The 19,636-nt window shown below is 52.2% G+C and overlaps 1 protein-coding gene across 1 annotated transcript in view; it reads left to right on the top strand.

Annotated features, from left to right (window-relative positions):
- The window catches only part of ZNF282 (zinc finger protein 282), a 26,760-nt gene extending 12,906 nt beyond the window's left edge, over nt 1-13,854 (top strand). Inside the window, exons 4-8 of the mRNA XM_023250699.2 lie at nt 46-165; nt 2,013-2,132; nt 3,621-3,734; nt 5,188-5,301; nt 11,432-13,854. Of these exons, the coding sequence (XP_023106467.2) occupies nt 46-165; nt 2,013-2,132; nt 3,621-3,734; nt 5,188-5,301; nt 11,432-12,198 (1,235 nt within the window). The 3' untranslated portion in view covers nt 12,199-13,854. The remainder of the gene's footprint in view (nt 1-45; nt 166-2,012; nt 2,133-3,620; nt 3,735-5,187; nt 5,302-11,431) is intronic.
- The last annotated feature ends 5,782 nt before the right edge of the window (nt 13,855-19,636 follow it).

Consider the following 19,636-nt stretch of genomic DNA (forward strand, 5'->3'; position numbering starts at 1 on the left):
TGGTCAACTTCGCTGTGTCCTTCCTTCCCTTCCAACTCATTCTAGACGCAGAGGGCGCAGTGCCCAAGCCGGATGCGCCATCCCAGGCGGAGCCCAGGGAAGAGCCTTGCGTGTGGGAGCAGCGAGACCCAGAAGAGCGAGAAATCCTAATGGATCCAGACACAGGTGATGGCAGCTGAAAAAAAGCCCCGGGCCAAGGTCAGGGCAGGAGAGAAGCCTCACCATCCTTGCTTGAGTTCAAGACGGGCTTCCCTTGAGTCGTTCTCGGGGCCGGTTCTGCCACCACCGAAATAATGGCAGTCACTTACAGGAAGAGGCTTCTGGGCCCAAGGAGCACCGAGCTTGTCTGTTGGGTCAGAGCCAGGCAGCTGTGGAGGCCCAGGTGAGCTGGGCAGAGACAAGAGAGGAGCAGGCTCGCAGCCTCCCAGGCCTGACCTCCGCCTGCAGGGAGAGGCTGGAGACCTGGGAGCAGCCGAGCCTAGCCCCGGGGCAGATGGGGAGCCCACATGGATACAGGGTTTTGCTGGGGCCTCACCACAGGCAGATTCACACTTCACGCCTTCCTCACTGCCTTCCTTACTCAAGAGGGGATGTGTGGTCTCCAGGAGATCTAGTTCCTGACATTATGAGTAGGGGAGGGGGCGTGGGGACAGAGGATCTGAAGCAGGCTCAACACTGATAGCACAGAGCCCAACTCGGGACACGAACTCAGCCATGAGACCGTGACCTGAGCCGAAGTCGGATGCTTAACCGACTAAGCCGCCCAGGCGCCCCTGAACTCTGTCCTTTTTAAGGAAGCTCCCTTAGAAGGTAGCGACCCCTCCTTGCCAGTCTGTTCTCTTCATTGAGATGTAATTCATGTGCCATAAAGTCACTCTTTTATGTATTTATTTATTTTAATTTTTTTTAAGTTTATTTTTGAGAGAGAGAGAGAGACAGAGTGTGAGCAGGGGAGGGACAGAGAGAGACAGAGACACAGAATCCAAATGAGGCTCCAGGCTCTGAGCTGGCAGCACAGAGCCCGACGCAGGGCTCGAACTCACTAACTGCGAGATCATGACCTGAGCCGAAGTCGGACGCTCAACCGACTGAGCCGCCCAGGCGCCCCTAAAGTCACTCTTATAAAGTGTGTAATTCAGTGGTTCACAAAGCTGTGTGACCATCACCACTGTCGAGTTCCAGAACATTTTCCTCACGGGAGACCCCGGACCCATGAGCAGTCACTCCTACTTCCCCCGCCACGCCCCCGGCCCCCAGCCACCGGCCACCACTGCTCAAGTCTCTGTCTCTGGACAGTTCATCCGAGCGGCCCCTTCCCTGCCTTCCAGCGCTGCAGGCGTTCACGTTTCAGTCCGGTACATCAGCAGTCTCCCCGAGTTCTCATCCATCCCTGGGCGGGAGCTAGAGCCATGATCGCTATGCCCACATTGTGGGGGGAACGAACAGGCCAAGAGAGAGGTTGGGTGACTCGCCTGCTGGGCTGCGGGCAGTGTTGAACCCAGTCCCTCATCTAATCTGTCCCCCTCCACCCAAGCCACCCGCTGCCGGGCTGGTACATCATGCCATGGAACATCAGAAGGACCTGGCGTGTGTGTGTGTGTGTGTGTGTGTGTGTGTGTGTGTGTGTGTGTGTGTGTGTATGTGTGTGTGTGTATCTGGCCACCTCTTTCTGACTGGGGTGAAAAGTGAAAATCAGTGACTCCTACACGGAGGTCAAACTTCTGACCTGGTCCTGATTAGCACCGAACCCAGCCTGGGCTGTTTCTGGAACTCTCTCCCGGCCTTATTACACCTCATCTTGTGGCCAGGCCTACCCCTTTGTCCTGAATACTGATTGTTTCTCTGCTCCCAGGACCTTCTGCTTCTCGGGGTCCCCTGCAGTTGCCCACCAGGAACCCGAAGCCCCCGTGTCCTTCCCTCACAAGTGCCGTCAGCCGTGCTCCTGACCCTAAGAACATCCGGGTGATGTTGTTCAGAAAGGACACCAAAATGACATGATTCCCTCTCCCCAGGAGCGGAGCCCCTGGTGCCTGCACAGGATTCGTCCTCTCAGGTAAAGCGGGAGGAAGCCCTATGTGTCCGGGGCCAGCGGGGCCTGGAGGAAAGAGCCGTCCCCACGGAGTCCATTACTGGTGAGTGAGTCCAGGAGCTGCCCGAGCCAGGGAGGGAGAGGAAGGGCCCGGCATGGTCTGACGGCCCCCAGCACTGTCCATTGTGTGTGCCAGGCCAGAGGCCAGAGCTGGAAATGGAGAAGTTGGACCTCGGGCGGGCAGAGAGACAGGGTTTCCTGAAGGGGCACGAACATGGCTCCAGCAATCTGCCGCCCATCCGGGCTTAGCTTGTCCTGTTTCTTGTCTTTTTTGTATCAGTTTTCAACTATTTTAACTATTTCCGAGAACCCACAAGGTGAGTGTGGGTGTGTGTCTGGGTGTGGAGAGAGAGAGACAGACTGATTGATTTTAAGGACTTGGCTTCAATGATTGTGGAGGCTGCCGTGTCCAGTCTGCTGGCCGGATCCCCTCTTCCTTTGGGGGTGCTTGGTCTTTTTCTACGAAAGCCTTCAGCTGTTGGCATGAGGCTCACCCACGTTGTGGAAGGCAGTCCATTTGACTCAAGGGTTCCTGATTTAAATACCAATCTATGAAGAAAAAAAAATACACTTACAGAAATATCTAGAATGACGTCTGGCCAACTATGTGGGTTCCATGGCCTAGCTGTCACAAAATTACCCATCACAGGATCTCGTAACATACTAAAAAATTTTTTTTTCAACGTTCTTATTTATTTTTGGGACAGAGAGAGACAGAGCATGAACGGGGGAGGGGCAGAGAGAGAGGGAGACACAGAATCAGAAACAGGCTCCAGGCTCCGAGCCATCAGCCCAGAGCCTGACGCGGGGCTCGAACTCACGGACCGCGAGATCGTGACCTGGCTGAAGTCGGACGCTTAACCGACTGCGCCACCCAGGCGCCCCAGGATCTCGTAACATACTATAGCTCATTACTTATCCAGAGGTTAGAGTTCCACAAACCTCAGCCCCCACTTAGTCAGAGCCTCACGCCCACAGGTAAGGGATCACATCATCTGAGTGGGGGAAAGCCTGTTCCCTTTCCGTCAGGCATGCTCCCAGACGGCATCACAGTATTAGTATCTTCAGAGAGAACTTTGAGAGATAAGAAGGCAAGAAAGAGTAAATGAGGTTGAGCAGACTGCAGAAGAGAGAGCATACATCTTAGAAAAATCCCAATAAAATGGTGAATCTAAAAGGCTCAGGGAAGGCCTCATTTTCCTGGAAAATCCCCTCGCGAGGAATACCTCTGGCCACGGTGGAGCTTTGGGCCCAAATGTGACTCTTACTCTAACGACTGAAGTTCCCGAAGCACAGAAAGACTCTCTCTCGAAGTCACCGGTAATGATGCTCGCCCCACAGTATCCACTCTGCCACAAAAGCTCCATTAAATGGGGACAAGCTGACTTAAACCTTTAATTAATTAGTGTGATTCAATTATGCCTGAATTTTAGGGAAAAGAGATCGTTGCAGGAAATGAGAGATTTACTCAGAGCACAGACTTGCAGGCCCCCTCGTGTCCCCTGAGGCCTTTGTTGCTGTATCCCCACAGACTCACCAGCCTCCGCCCAGGACCTCTTGTCCCGGATTAAACAGGAGGAGCACCCGTGCGTATGGGATCAGCAGGATCTGGCAGAGAGAGATATTCCAACGGACCCCAATTCAGGTAAGCAAGATACCAGGATGAATGTCAAGGACACGGAGACTCTCTCTGAGTTTTGTAACTGCTGGGAAGTCAGTCTGATCACTTTTGGTTAAAGGCCAGTGAAAGGCTCAGGGGATAGAATACAGCGTGTCCCTCCGTTAGCAACTTCATACAGATTTTGGAATCTAACCATTCGTAAAGTACAGAGGGCTTTTCTAAAAGAATCATTACATTGACAGTTTATTGCGTCAACGTAACTGACGCGACAGTTATTTCAGCAATGACAATTTTTGAGCAATAAATATAACCAGAAAGACTTTTAGAACTGGTATATATTTCTGTGACAGAATGAAAGTAATTTACGTTTTTTGGAATTTTTCATGAGTGGACGCTAGTTAAATCTCTTCTGAGAAACTTCTGGGTACGGTCCACGCATACAGAACAGTGAAGTTGCACCTGTCTGGGACCTGCGCGTGCGCGCGCGCACGCGTGCGCGCGCGTGTATGTGTTTTCACGTGTGCTTGTAGAGCTGGAGAAGTCCCGTGTCCTCATATTTGGTAGCGATGACCCCAGGGTCTCAACTGACCCCACACACCAGGAAGACAAGATCAGACATAAAAGCTAGCATTCCTGGGGCGCCTGGGTGGCTCAGTTGAGCATCTGACTTCGGCTCAGGTCATGATCTTACGGTTCGTCAGTTCAAGCCCCGCATCAGGCTCTGTGCTGATAGCTCGGAGCCTGGAGCCTGCTTTGGATTCTGTGTCTCCTTCTCTCTGTCCCTCCCCTGCTTGTTCTCTCTCTCTCCCTCTCTCTCAAAAATAAAATAAACATTAGAAAAATTAAAAAAAAAAAAAAAGCTAGCATTCCTTGTTTCAACTTTAGAACTTAAAAAATTTTTTTTGTTTAATGTTTATTTATTTTTGAGAGAGAGAGACAGAGAGAGAGGGAGCACAAAGAAGGGAACAGAGGATCCAAAGCAGGCTCCATGCCGATAGCAGAGAGCCCAATGCGGGTCTCAAACCCGGGAACCACGAGATCATGACCTGAGCTGAAGTCAGACGCTTAACCATCTGAGCCACCCACGCGCCCCTGCCATTGCTGGTTCTTAAGTCCTATTACTCGTACCCTGGTCCGGTCCCGTGGGCCGTCAGACACCAGACCTCCCTCTGGCCTCTTGTGGACCCGCAGGCAGACAGATTGGAAGATGCAGGTTCTCATCTGGGTTCTGCAGCTGCACAGACTTTGGGCGAAGCCTCCTCCTCCGTGGCCAGCTCAATGTCTCGAGCACAAGCGAGATCCCATCCGTGAGGGCGCTTGGGAGGGTGAGGAGGCCAGGAAATGAGACAAAGATGCCCCACTGCCACGTGCCCTGTGAGCCGGGGCGGCGGGCCTTGCATGTGAGGGTTTTCTAACCCTTGATGGGCTGCTCAGTGGGAATGAACAGAATCTCAGGCTGCCTTCTTTCCACGAACAGAGTCTCTGATCTCAGCACATGACATTCTGTCGTGGATCAAACAGGAGGAGCAGCCATACCCGTGGGGCCCACGTGACTCCATGGAAGGAGAGCTCGGATTAGACTCTGGCCCCAGTGAGTAACGCGTCCCCTGGGGCCCCTGGGTATGTCGTCCACAGGGCTGGTTGCTTGCCTCGGCCTCCCCCCTGGCAGGGTGATGTTCTGTATCAAAGCACTGTCTCCTTTCCTCTTGGAAGACGGCGGGCATGTTTGTGTCCTTGTGCTGTCGTCTTCTTTTTTTTTAATGTTTATTTATTTTTGAGAGAGAGAGACACACACACAGAGCACGAGTGGGGGAGGAGCAGAGAGAGGGAGACAGAATCCACAGCAGGCTCCAGGCTCTGAAGTGTCAGCACAGAGCCCAGCGTGGGGCTCGAACCCACAAACTGTGAGATCATGACCTGAGCCGAAGCCGGCCGCTCAACCCACTGAGCGCCCCTCCTAGCGCTGTCTTAACAAGGCACCACAAACGGGGTGGCTTAGAACAACAGAAAGGTATTGTCTCTCCGTTCCGGAGGCCAGAAGTCTGAAATCAAGGGGTCGGCAGGGTCATGCCCTTTCTGAAAACCTCCTAGCTTCTGGTGTTTGTGGCAGCGTTTAGCATTCCTTGGGCTGGCAGATGCATGGCTCCACCTCTGCCTTTACCCTCGCGTGGTGTTCTCCCTGCGTGTCGGTGTCCTCTCCTAGCCATCTTCCTTTAAAGACATAAGTTAGACGGCGTCAGGGCCCACGCTACTCCAGTATGACCTCATCTTAACTAATTACGTCTGGAAAGAGGCTGTTTCCAAATAAGGTCACTTTCTGCAGTACCTGGGGTTTGGATTTCCACCTCTTTTTGGGGGGCTGTAGTTCAGCTCGTAACAGCAGGGAGAGGAGAGGGGGCTGGGAGAGAGCCGAGCCACTGGCGCCTGAGCAGGAGTTGATGATACCAGGTGGCTCACGTAATGAGAAGACGCTGGCCGTAGTCCCAAGCCAGCCCTGAGCTGACCTCCCAGAGTAGCTGGTAAAGATACTAAAGCTCCAACAGGCAGAGGGGATTTTTTTTTCCCCCAGTAGGTAAGGGACCAAACGTCTCACATGATTTGGGTCTCCTGGGTCTTTTTTGAAGTTTCACTTATTGGCCAGTGACCTTAGGCATATGTTCGCGGATCATTTAACACCCTTAGCGTCTGGCTGGTGTTCCTTGCCAGACTTAGCACTATGTCCTTGCCCTCGAGATGGCTGACTTAGTGTCTTCTGGTCAGTATGCTCCCTGTCCATACTCCTGAAACCCTCCAAGAGCCTAGAATCCAGGGGAGAGCTGAGCACGTAGATTATTTCTGATCGGGGAGGCCCTTTAAAACCCAGGCAAGTGGATCCCGCTCTCCGTGAGACCAGTTGAGTCCAGTCTGGAAGAGTTGGCTGGGGCTGGAGGACTGGTCAGGGAGCCGGAGAGGAGCCGCGTGTGCCCTTGTTGAAAATAGAATTTAAAGTGGTCCTCTTCCGATCTGCTGCTGGGCTGGGGTGAGACCGGGCAAGCCAGGGGACTGACTGAGGCCAGGAAGAAGTGACCGCAGTTTTCCACTCCCTTCTTGATGGTGCTTGAGGCCATTTCTGGCCTCGAAGACGTAGGTGCTAGTTCATCAAACCCCGTGCCAGGAATTCTGCCCAAACCTTCGTCCCTCAGCACGACCACTTGATTTCTCCAAGTTGCCTGGGGGTGCGTGGGCCTGGAGGAGCCTTTTCCTGGAGACCTTGTGTGGCTGTGGGAATGATCGAGGGGAGTCTATACAGAGACTGCAAAGCTTTGCAAGTGAGCAGACCATTTTACCTACTCGGTTTGGATATTCTGAGTCACAGAACGATTTGCCTCGTGCTGTTTTCTCTCTGGGAGGCCTTCGAACCTTGGCATTTGGGAGGCAATGCCCGGCGTTTGGGAGACAGGAGTGTCGGGAAATGCTCCCGCTGGCCCGGTCACCAGAGCCTCTTATCACAGCTTCCTGACCTTCTCCCAAAGCGGGGGCCCGCCTTCCGCTTGTTCGTCTTGAAATTAGTATCTCACCTGTGGTATCTCTGAGGTTTAAAGAGTACACATCCTTTCTCAAGGACAACAGGATGGACTTTTGGTGAGACGTGGGATCACGTCTTCTGGAGAGGGTTTGGGACTGGAGAGGGTAGTGGAATTAGAGTAAAACACAGAACCCTAGGATGCCTGTCTCTGCCAGCCTCCTTCCCCCTGTCCCGGGGTGTGCAAGAAAGACCTGGTATCCTATTTGACCCAAAGTCAGACTTTGGCCTGATTGGACACTACATTGTAGTAAAAGGGATTCCTCAATTATATCTGATAGCTAGTGTAAGACAGGAAGAAAAATCTAATTCAGCCAAAGGGAAGGGAGTGTACATGATGCTCCATCGAAGCACAAGTCTGAGGAGGACTTTGGAGTCCCGTGGCTACCAGATGCTTCTGGAGCGAGTGGGGTCAGGAGCCTAGAGCCAGACTCCCCTACGCAGATGCCAACACCTACAAAATGCAATTTGAAGGCCCACTCCTGAAATTCCCACGTTGTTCGCTGCCTTGGGTTAAAGCACTGGTCCCCGCCTTTTTCAGTTTCTGTTATTTGAGAAAGATTTCCTCAGTGCCTACTCTGTGCTATGCAGTATTACAAGTACTTAGGAACAGCAGGGAAAAAGAGCCTGGGTCGCTCCTTATGTGGGAAGGTGATGGGGGACAAGCAAGTTCGCGAGCATACCAGATAAAGTCAGGGGCAGTCCGGGCTCTGAGGTGATGACTTGGCGGGGGGGGGGGGGGGGGGCAGGGGGTTAAGTCAGGAAAGGCCTCCCTGGGGAAGAAACAGGTTAGTGACATGATCTGGTTTCCTTTTTTTTTTTTTTTTTTTTTTAATGTTCATTTATTTTTATTTATTTTTGAGAGCGAGAGAAAGGGAGGGACGGAGAGGGAGTGGGGGGACAGAGAGAATCCCAGGCAGGATCCATGGGGTCAGCATAGAACCCGATGCGGGGCTCGAACTCACACACCGTGAAATCAGGACCTGAACCAAAATTCCATTTCCTGGAATGGTGAGTCCTGGGACAGAGCTGGTTCACTGTGTAAATCAAGTGCTCTACTTTGGGCCTGTAAGATCTGAGATGGCATCCAAGTAGGCAGATGAACACAGGAGTCTGAAGTTCAAGAGAGAACTCGGGGTTAGATTCACCTGGGGTTGTAGGTGGCAATGACTTCTGACAGCAGCTCCCTGGAATTAGACCAGACTTCCCAGGTGAAGTGCCCTCCTCCACGAGACTGCTCTGACTTCAGACACCAGCTGCAAATTTGAGGGTCCCCAACCCACTCACTTGTGACCATCTGGGTACAAATCCAGGGGTTCCCATTAGCCCCTGGGGTTCAGTTCACTAGAACAACTCACAGAACTCAGGAAGGCATCTCAGGCATCTCATAGTTAGTTTTATTAGAGCAAAAGGATTCAAATCAGAACTAGCAAAAGGAGAGATCCACAGGACCAGTTCTGGAAGGGTCCTAAACATTGAAGCTTATGGAAGCTTACGTTGTCTGCTCCCTGTGGGATCAGGAGTGTCACTGTCCCAGCACAGTGATGTGTGACAATACACAGTATGTATTGCCTATTAGAGAAGCTCACTGAAGCTTCTGTGTCTAGAATTTTTACTGGAGTTTCTTTGCATACTTCTGACTGAGTGGTTCTGACTGAACCACTGGAGGTGAGGTTGAGGTCGTTCTCCAGCCTGTCCCCTCTCTCCAGTCGTGGGGACGGTCTTACTGGCATAGGCAGCCCAGATCCTGAGTCATCATTTTTTGACTTCCACTATCTAGGCCCTCACCACGAATTGCCTCATTAGCATAACACCAGAGCCTACCGTGAATAAGAAAGACACTCCTTTCACCCTGGAAATTCCAAGGATTTAGAGGCTACCTCCTAGGGACCAGGGACAAAGGCCTGCTAAATTATTATACATAGGTTATTTTAAGGCTGGGGACTCTAAGAGATCTAGGGAGAGCGTAGACAAAGAATTAAAGAGGCATGAGGTGTGAGCCTGGAGGAAATCCAGAGGCTAAGAGAAGAGACTCTCGAGGGAGGGTTAACTACAAACACAACGAGGGCCTGAATATGCAGGACTGCGAAGAGGCCATTGGATTGGGCAACTTGGAGGTTGTTGATGACCTTGAAAAAGTTGTTTCAGCGGGGAGAGTTTGAAAGAGATCAGTAAAAGCAAGGGTAGATAACTCTTCAAGAACATTGGTATGAAAAGGACCAAAGATGAGGTGAGATGGGGTAGCGGAGCCTGGGAGCACATGGAGTCCGGGGAGAATGTTCTCTTAAATTGGGAGATACTGGACCACCGTGCCTGGTAGGCTGTTCTCCACTGCTTTAGACCCCTGATTGAAACTGCCCTCAACAATGAAGACATTTATTCCACTACGTAACTAAGAGGCAGTTGAGGTTGAGCCTCAGGTTAATTCAAGGATGAAGCTACGTTATCCGGGACCCGGGTTCTTTCCAGCTCTTTGTTCAGCCTCCTTGGAATGGCTGGAGCAAGATGGGCACAGCTCTTCCAAAGCAGTCACATCCAGACCAGAGGGAAAGGAAAGGCCATCTCTTCCTACACTCGAAGGAGTGAGGAAACACCCAGAAGCCTCCTCCTCACGTGTCATCGGCCAGAACGAGGTCACGTGCCTAAGTCTGAATTCATTACTGGCCAGTGAGGGCGGGAACAACAGTTCTCAGGCTGGCAGCTGGAAGAGGTGGGATGTATGCCCCATAAATCAGGGCACGCTGAGAAGTAGAGTAGGGTGACAGGCTGGGTGGCGGCCCCTTTTGAGATCTGTGCAATTTTTGCCAGCCGTCTTCAGCTGCTCAAGCATGGTTGCTGTGTTGGGGTTCCCCAGGCAAGCAGAGCAGAGGCATAAAGGGTGTTTTGTGGCCCAGTGACCCCGGTGCTGACCAAGGGAGGGCAACAAGGGGAGCGGGTGCATGATGGGAAGGTGAGAGCAGTGGATTGATGTGCACACCGAGTTGGAAGAATTATCAGAGTAGAAATTAGGACTGTTTCAAGTTGGGTATCCTGGGAAACTGGCCCTGAAATGGAGGCTTATGTGCGTGTGGTTCCTGGGGTCCCCTTGGGAATGAAGGGGTGAGAGAAGCAGGTTGGGTGGAGGGAGAAACAAGGCCCGTGGTGCAGCTGCGATGGAGGCCACAGCCCACGATCAGTCCTACAGGATTGAAGGCCTGGCACCCTGGATCGAGGCCCGGAGAGTTACTGAGGCTTTGGCCCCTGGCCAGTGTCCTATGGAGTTGGCTCTCTACCTCATCAGTTTTTTGGGTTTTTTTTTTAAGTTTATTTATTTATTTTTGAGAGAGAGAGAGAATGCTTGGAGGAGGGGCAGAGAGAGAGGGAGACAGAGAATCCCAAGCAGGCTCCACACTATCAGCGTAGAGCCGGATGCGGGGCTTGAACTCACGAACCACGAGATCATGACCTGAGCCAAAATCGAGAGTTAGAGGCTTAACTGACTGAACCCCCTCCCTCCCCCCCCCCCCCCGTTGTCTGGTCAGTTTTGATGGGGATAGAGACGGGCAGGCTGGGCCCAGTGGTCCGGGCACTGTGCTGCTGTTCAAGTCTGAAGGCCAGTGGCTTGAAAGAAACACGACTGAAAATGGCCATGTGGTTCTGGTCCCCACTCCCTGCATTCCATTTCTGTAGGCCCCCAGACAGGCTTTCGCCTTGGATAAGTTCTGGTAAATTCTTTCCCTCTGGTCCAGAGATTCTCCTTAGATCAATTAGCATCAAACATCAGAATGCGGTTGTTTTCTTATTTCCTGGCAATTCGGCTTTCCCACGTGACTTCACGTGACTTCCACATAGCCCAGCCCCCCCCCCCCCATCCCTGCCCCTGCTTTCTGCAGGTGTTTCCTCTCCTAACTGAGTGCCACCTGCTGGACCTGCTTCTGGTGCTCTCCAGCCAGCGGGTGGCTTCGGGCACGTCAGAGGGTCAAGGAGCCCCGGAACCATAGGGAACATGCCCCCTGCCCTTGCTCAGTCCCCTCATTTTTTCGGAGAAGCTGAGGCCCAGATAGCCGCAGAGGAAATCCGTTAAGGGCCTGGGCCCCTCTCAGGGAGGGTGTGCGGGGGGGGGGGGACCCCGGACAGAGCGCCATCAGCATGTCACTTCTCCGTGTGTCCTCCTCTGCAGGTGACAGCCTGCTGCTGGTGAAGAACCCGCCCCCCGCCCCACAGCAGCCGCAGCAGCCGCAGCCGCAGCCGCAGCCGGCTCCACCGAGCCTGGCGGTGCTCCCGGCGGCCGAGACGGCGGCGGGCGGCGGGCCCCCGGACGACGGCTTCCCCGCGCTGGCCGGGGAGCGGGGCGCAGGCGGGGCGCAGGGGGGCGGCGGGGGCGCGGGCGGGGGGCCCGGGGGCGGCGGCGGTGGCTGCGGCAGCTGCTGCCCGGGCGGGCTGCGGCGGAGCCTGCTCCTGCACGGCGCGCGCAGCAAGCCCTACTCGTGCCCCGAGTGCGGCAAGAGTTTCGGGGTGCGCAAGAGCCTCATCATCCACCACCGCAGCCACACCAAGGAGCGGCCGTACGAGTGCGCCGAGTGCGAGAAGAGCTTCAATTGCCACTCGGGCCTCATCCGCCACCAGATGACGCACCGCGGCGAGCGGCCCTACAAGTGCTCCGAGTGCGAGAAGACCTACAGTCGCAAGGAGCACCTGCAGAACCACCAGCGGCTGCACACGGGCGAGCGGCCGTTCCAGTGCGCGCTCTGCGGCAAGAGCTTCATCCGCAAGCAGAACCTGCTCAAGCACCAGCGCATCCACACGGGCGAGCGGCCCTACACGTGCGGCGAGTGCGGCAAGAGCTTCCGCTACAAGGAGTCGCTCAAGGACCACCTGCGCGTGCACAGTGGCGGCCCGGGGCTCGGCGCCCCTCGGCCTCTCCAGGCGCCACCAGAGCACGACTAGGGCTGGGCTGGGGGAGGGGAGGGCCCGGCGGCAGGAGCAGGGGGTGGGGAGCGGCCCCGGGCTGGGGGCGCGTCCGGAACACCCCCCCCCCCCCCAACCCGATCCTGCCCGTGGTTCGTGGTTCTCGGCGCGCCTTCCCTCCCTCCTCCTGCCGCCCGCTGGAAATTGGGAAGAGGAATTGCACTCCAGACAGGGTCCTCTGGGGGGGGGGGGGTGGCAAGGGGGGGTTGGGCAGGGGGCCCCTAGACCTGTCCGGCCTGAACGGACGGCCAGCTCATCTCATAGGGTGGACCAAGGGGCCAGCTGAGCGTCTTCCCCAAGGGAAGGTGCCAGAGGGACAGTGAGGAGGCGACAGTCTTCGGGCACTCACCTCCGACACCTGGCGCGCCCCATTGGCCGCGGGGGTCACAGACTGTGATCAGGGGAAGCAACTAGGGAGTCCCAGAAGCCTTCTGAGCGAAAGAAATGAGGTCCTAAGGTTAAGAGATGCCGAGTAGGTTAGCCAAAGTGTGTCAGTGAAATGAGGGATGGGCTAAGGGGTAACGTGTCTTATGACAGCACTGCCTCGCGTTCCAATAGCGCTTTGTACTTTTTTAAACGTGTTTTCTATCCGTCAGCCGTTTTTACCCTTAGCCTGTCCCTCTGAGGTGGATGGGGTAGGATCGTCCCCACTTGGCAACTGAGAGAAGAGAGACCCCAGATGGATGGCTTACCCAGGATCCTGCAAGAAGAGTGGCAGGGCTCCTGGGCCCCAGAGCAGTGTCCCCCACCACACACACTGCCTACCTCCCGCGTCTGAGAGACTATTCTGGCCTGGCCTCTCTCAGTCTCTCTCCTGCCTCCTTCCCCTGACCCACCAGAAATCAGAAGCAGCGGGGGGCCAACTCCCCCGGTTACCCCGAGGCGGGGGACCAAGCAGCTCCGCGATGCCCTGGCTGGTGCCTCCCAGAAAGGCTCTTCCTGTGTAGGCGCTCCCGGGCAGTAGGTCCCCTGCCCCCAGCCTGTTCTTCCCACCTCCGGTCCTTCAATCCGGTGCGTCTTTTTACTGCACAGTAGTGACCCGGCCCTCCAGAGGCAGCCGGTGCCCTGGGTCAGACCTCACTTTGTTGATTTATTCCAGTTGATTTATTCCCAGGGCAAAGGGGTGAGGGAGAGGCTGTGGCCGCAGGAGCAGCGATCAAGGAAGTGAGTCTCTTCCCGGGAGGGCCGGGCAAGCGGGTGCTAGAGTCTGAGAGCCTCGGTCTCCTGCCCTGAGCCTCCCAACCGGTGCTATCTGTTATCTGACCATGCTCGTGGACAGCATACCCTACTCTGCCCCAGACCCTGCAGGCGCCTCGGGAGGCGCCCAAAGGACTCCCTTCGGTTGGTGCATCTGCTCCGTGGTCCTGAGGGGCCACGGTCTCCATTTCTGCATCTTGCATGACCAGGCACTGGGATGGGGTGGCGCGCCCCAAGACCCTTGTTTGCGTCAAGAATGACTTGTTCTGCCCCTCCCGTCGCTCCTGCTTCTGTCCCAGTCGGGGCAGCCCAGCCGGCACCAGTTTGCGAGTGTCCTGCTTCCACCCTCCCCTCATCTGCGCTGCGCTGCTTTGCTCAGACCCCTTTCCGCCAGGCAAGGGGAGTTCTTGAAATTAAATAAAAGGTGTCCAGATTGCAGACTGCATTTTCACAAGGCCAGAGGGCTCTGCAGCATGGCTTCCTACGGTAAAGCCTCGAGGAACCGGAGCCCGACTGCGATTTTCTTTTTTTCCTTCCTTCTGCTTTCTGAAGAAGGCAAATCTTAAGAAGAGGAGTTGAGATGAGAAGTTAAACAGATGCCATGGAGTTTTGGTAGAGCAGAAGGGAACCTTCTAGTCCAGTGTTTTCCTTTTGGGAGGAGGCAGTATTCTGCTTGTAAGAGCATATGCAGGAAATCAATATTTTCAGAATCTAAATCATGGAGAATAAGACCAACTTTTTCTTTTTCTTTTCTTTTCTTTTTTTTTTTTTTTTTTTTTTTTTTTGACTGTTGAGAGTGTGAAGAAGGGGGAGAAGTCACTGTTGAGACATGGGTTTGAAACACCTGAACGCATAGCCGGAGTCCCTCCCTTTATTTTAACCTCAAGGAGCTGATTCCCAAAGAGGTTTAGTGACTGAGCCAGTGAGGGGGGGGGCCAGGGCTGTCTGGTTCCTGTGTCCTGGTCTGGTGGACGCCACTGCATCAAGTGCCCCTCGGCTACACCACGAGACACCCCAGCATCTGGCACCGGCCTCGGGCATGTCCTAGAGTGAGTTCCACCCCAGGAGCTGATCAAAGGTGGTAACACTCAGTGTGGACCTCTCCCAGGCAGCAGGGGACCTCAGTGTGGACCCTGGAGTCCATTTACTGAAGCAGGACAAAGGTCAGGGGTCCTGCTTTGAAGGTGGATTTTTATTTTCCTTCTGACGTTGTGTTAATTAAAATTAACTATTTTAATTTAAAAATTAATGCATGCAGTAAAACTTTAAATGGTTAAAAAAAAAAAAAGAAAAAAGACACAAGAGTAAAACTCTTTCCTACCAGACTCCCTGTTAAGAGATAATCCACGGCTAAGAGCTTCTGTCTCCTTCCAGAACTGGAGAAGTCACTGCTTGCAGGATGAGTTGGATGGGGCAGGGGGAGGCGAGGTGGGAGGCCATGTGGGGGAAGGATGAAAGGCGGCAGGGAGGCATGAATTGGGATCACAAAACAGCAGTCTGGCCTGGCCATACCTGGGAGATGAAGAGCTGGTCAGTGATGCAGTTTCAAGGTGAGTCAAGGTCAGGCCATGGGAGGACCTTGAATGCCAAGACTATTCCATAGACGGGCTGTCAATTAGCCTGGGGTCTACTGGGCCACAGATTCTTCATAGGACTGTTAGAATTCTTGGGAAGCCCAGTGGTGCTGGGCTGGTTCAGTCAGCAGAGCACGTGACTCTTGACCTCCGAGTCATGGGTTTGAGCCCCACATTGGGTGTAGGGACTACTTTGAAAAAATACCTATTTTTTTAATGTTTATTTTTGAGAGACAGAGACAGCATGAGCGGGAGAGGGCAGAGAGAGGGAGACGCAGAAGCAGGCTCCAGGCTCTGTGCTGACGCGGGGCTCAAACCGACGAGCTGTGAGATCGTGACCTGAGCCAAAGCCAGACGCTCAACCAACTGAGCCACTCAGGCGCCCCAAAAATCTTTAGAACTCTTTAGAAGCCCGGAGTGTATAGCTCTGAGAGGTCAGAGAGGGTGAAAATGGGATTCTTGAGATAGCAAGTTTAAGCTAGACCCCACTGAAAACGAGAAAACACACAAGGGGACGGTTCTCTTACCAGCAAGGATCTGGGCACCATAACTGACTCTGATGTTCCAGGATATTGGGTGTTGTTGGAAAGTAAGGCGAAAGAGGAAACTTCACCCCAGGGTCAAGATGAACCAGCCTATGCTTGTATTTTAGGGTATTGATCTCTGGTGGTTATCGTCAGAAAAACGTGTAATAAAAGCATCTTATCAGCCTGGGGCCCTGACGGCACCATTTGGGGGAGGCCATGACTGGCTCTCCATCTGCCACCAACTCAGGGAGCCACTGTGGAGGGATATCACTAAAAGAGTAAAAAAAAAAAATTATGTTTATTTTTGAGAGCGAGCAGGGGAGGAGCAGAGGGGGAGACACTGAATCTGAAGCAGCTCCAGGCTCTGAGCTGTCAGCACAAGCCCAACATGGGGCTCAAGCTCATGAGATCATGGCCTGAGCGGAAGTCCTGAAGTCTAACACCTAACCGACTGAGCCACCCAGGTGCCCCTCTAAAAGTAATTCTTGAGAAGAGGGATCTAGGGTGTGAGCATCTCCGTCTCCCTACCCACTCCATCCTATGAGGCTTCCATAAGCCTCCTGTAAGAATCTTCTAGTGTGATGACTGTGTCCTAAAGGTCAAGAACCTCTACTCAAACTTCTTTAGGTGTATTTTATTATTTTCATATTTACTTTTGAGAGAGAATGTGAGAGAGGGGGACAAAGGATCCAAAGCAGGCTCTGTACTGAGGGCACCAAGCCCAATGTGGGGCTCGAACTCAGAAACCATGAGATCATGACCTAAGCCAAGGTCGGACGCTCAACCAACCGAACCACCCTGCTACCCCTGGGTGTGTTTTAAACCCACCTCATCCCTGACTGTAGTAATTTGTCTAGGTTTATTCTCTCCTGTTATAAAAGAAAACTATCTTTGATTAGTATCCCACTCAAGATTCAAGGGAGCTCCCATATCCATTCTTGGAAGTGAGAGCCAGTGATGGTTACCCGAGCGTCCCCCCAACTTCCATCCCTAGGGGTCAATATCCTCTAACTATAAAATGGCTTAAGTCCCCATCCTACAAATAATGTCAAAACCAGCAGCCCCTGCCCCACATCTCAAGGATGTGGGACTGAGGAAAATTTCCTTTTTCTTCATTAGCCCACGCTTCCTGGATTCTCAAGTTCAAGTATGTCTGCCTTCATGCTGCTGTCTCCTCTCAGTTCTGCATTAGCTCAGGCAGCTCCTTCCCCAGATAAGATCTTATGTTTAGTAGACTTTTATACTTTGGTGGTTACAGAGAGGGTCTCATCTCAGCCTAGCACAGCATATGGCCCAAAATTTAGACCTAAAATATCCACTATCTCTGTTCTTAAAAGACCTTGAACAATTTTCACCATCAGCAATTTCTCGGAATTCAATATCTCCCACTCTTGGTCTTGTGTCACCTGCCTCTTGGAAAAGTAGCTCTCCTCCTCCTTTCTGAGGCCCCTCACCCCCTCCCGGAGTATCCAAGGAATTCCCCAAATCCTAATTGATTAAGGAGAGCAATTTAGGGTTTTTTTTTTTTAATTTTATGTATTTATTTTGAGAGAGAGAGACAGAGAGAAAGAATCCTAAGCAGGCTCCCTGTTGACAGCGTGGAGCCCAACACGGGGCTCGATGATGACCTGAGCCAAGATCAAGAGTCAGATGCTTAGCCGACAGAGCCACCTGGGCACCACACCCCCTCCCCCCTTTGAGAGCAATTTAGTTTTTTGGCTTTTTAATGTTTACTTATTTTGAGAGAGCGTGTGAGCGAGTGGGGGAGGGACAGAGACAGGAGAGAGAGAATCCCAAGTAGGCTCTACACCATCAGCACAGAGCCCCACTCGGACCTCAGTCCCATGAACCGTGAGAGCATGACCTGAGCCGTAATCAAGAGTCGGTGGCCCAACCGACTGAGCCTCTTAGGCGCCCCAAGAGATAGCAATTTAGTTCTATCTTTCCTTACCTTCTGCCTTCCAAGCCTTTCCCTGAGGCCTATTTTCCCACAATTAAAATGACCAGTAAAACTCTTTTGCAAAACAAAATGCTGTTTGCTCCCTAAGAGGGATTCTTCGGCACCAGGTTTTAATCCATTTATGGGGTTTTGAATAGATTTTACATTAATAAATTCAAAATGGGTAAAAGGATATGCTTTAAAAAAAAAACAAAAACAGACAAAACACAACTCCTTGTCACCCAGTCATTCAGTTCCTCTACCTGAAGCAGACTAGTCGACTATGGAGAAAGGGGACATTTCTGGAAGGAAGCTGGAACCATTCACACACTCAAAGGTACAGTTGAACAACGAATCCTGGACGTAGACAAAAATGTATCTCTCGTCTCTAATCTTTTCTATGTGTTGGGATCATTCTTTCAAACCACTTACCCCCCAAAATGGGGGACAAGACTGTTCCTGACTCATATATTTATAACTTCGCCAGAGAGGAAAATAACCTGTCCTCTCAGCTCCAGTTAGAAAGACCCCAGGGAAGAACTCTGACTGCTCCAGCTTAGGTCATATGGCCACCCTTGGCTCAATCACTGTGGCCAGGAGGCTAGGGTGCTATAATTGGACTTGAGTCAGGTGCTTCAGCAATCACTGTCAGCAGCCTGGAATTGTCATGCAACAGGATGGCACTACCATTTCCAAGTACATATGGGAGGCCAAGGGAGGAGCCGTCCCCAAAGAGAAGAAGGTGCGTCTATGCCCAGAAGAAGAAGGGAAAAGTGCTAGACTGACAAAGTTAACAGATGTCCACTACATGTGGACACACTGTGTGTGTCTGTGTGTGCACATGTGTGTGTGTTAACTGTCCACTGTGTCCGTACACACATATATGGGGGCCAGAGGGTGGCATGCAGTTTGAACCAAGATGTATTCATTCGAGAATTCTCCCTGACCTGGAAGCCTAGCGTGCTCCCCAGGAGGGTGTTTATGAGCGAGAAGGGGCACACAAGACATTGTCTCTGCCATCTAGAGACTTGCAGGATAGTAAGGGGAGCAGAATAGAAAGGGTCTCAACTAAGTGGAATAAAGCCACGGTCTATAACCTTTCTTGAGTAAAAAAAAAATGTTTGGGCATATACGCACATATATATGTTAATATGTAGGCTATAAATCATATGCATGATAGAAAATTTAAAGGACAAGACATTTCTGAAACATTATCTCAAACTTAATTTGTATTATAGGTGATTCAAAGGATACTTTTTTCTGTCACTAGAAATGAGGGGGTGGGTGAGATAATGTCTAAGGTCACCTTCAGCTCTGCATATTACATTCATATTTTACAGACGTAGAGATGACTATACAAAGAGATGAATATACTAAGTATATTTTCTTGGTTCCTTTGGTACCACTGCCACCAATGAGAACAATTATGAGCCTTATTTAAACGTTTATTTAAAGGCCTGTGTCAAGATGTGAGTGTCATTGGGAAAGGACAAATAGGAAGCTTCTAGGAGACCAGAGAAGGTACCATTAACCTTGGTGAATTCATTGCAGCTCTAAGCTTGGACCCCGCCAAAGCACAAATGTACCAAACAGGTGAGAAATCACCTGTTACTGAATGCTTGCTATAGACCAGGCATTCAGCTATATCAACACTTTACTTACACACGTTATTCCTTTTAATGCCGTGAACAACCCTCAGGTGTGGTGTTTGTATTCCCAGTGGAAAGATACTAATTTGTGTCAGCCTTCCCTGCATGTGGTTGCCCAGTGGCCACATGGGAACCTGCCTCATCAGACCGCCCGGTGAACACAGCAGCAAAATAGAGAGTTCTAGAACTGAACCGCTTGGTGACCTCAGTATCCTATGTCCTGACATGTCTGTCTCCACAACCATGATCCATTTTTTTTCTGGGTCTAAGTTTTTGTTGGTCTGAGAAAGGAGGTCAGACCCTAGACGTATGTCAACGGCTGACTAGTTTCCTCGGCTTGACCACCCTGTTGATCTGGTTAGCATGGATATCCTACCTTGTCTTGGAGGTGAGTTTATCTATTTCTATTCTCTGATTCACCATTCAGTAACCCAGAGATCTTTATGAGCACATCGGTGTGCAAGAAATGGCATGTACTGTGGAGGGACATTTTAGTGAGAGACGTAATTACCATGTAAACCAATGACAAGA

The sequence above is a fragment of the Felis catus genome, chromosome A2 (genome assembly GCF_018350175.1).
Source record: "Felis catus isolate Fca126 chromosome A2, F.catus_Fca126_mat1.0, whole genome shotgun sequence".
NCBI lineage: Eukaryota > Metazoa > Chordata > Mammalia > Carnivora > Felidae > Felis > Felis catus.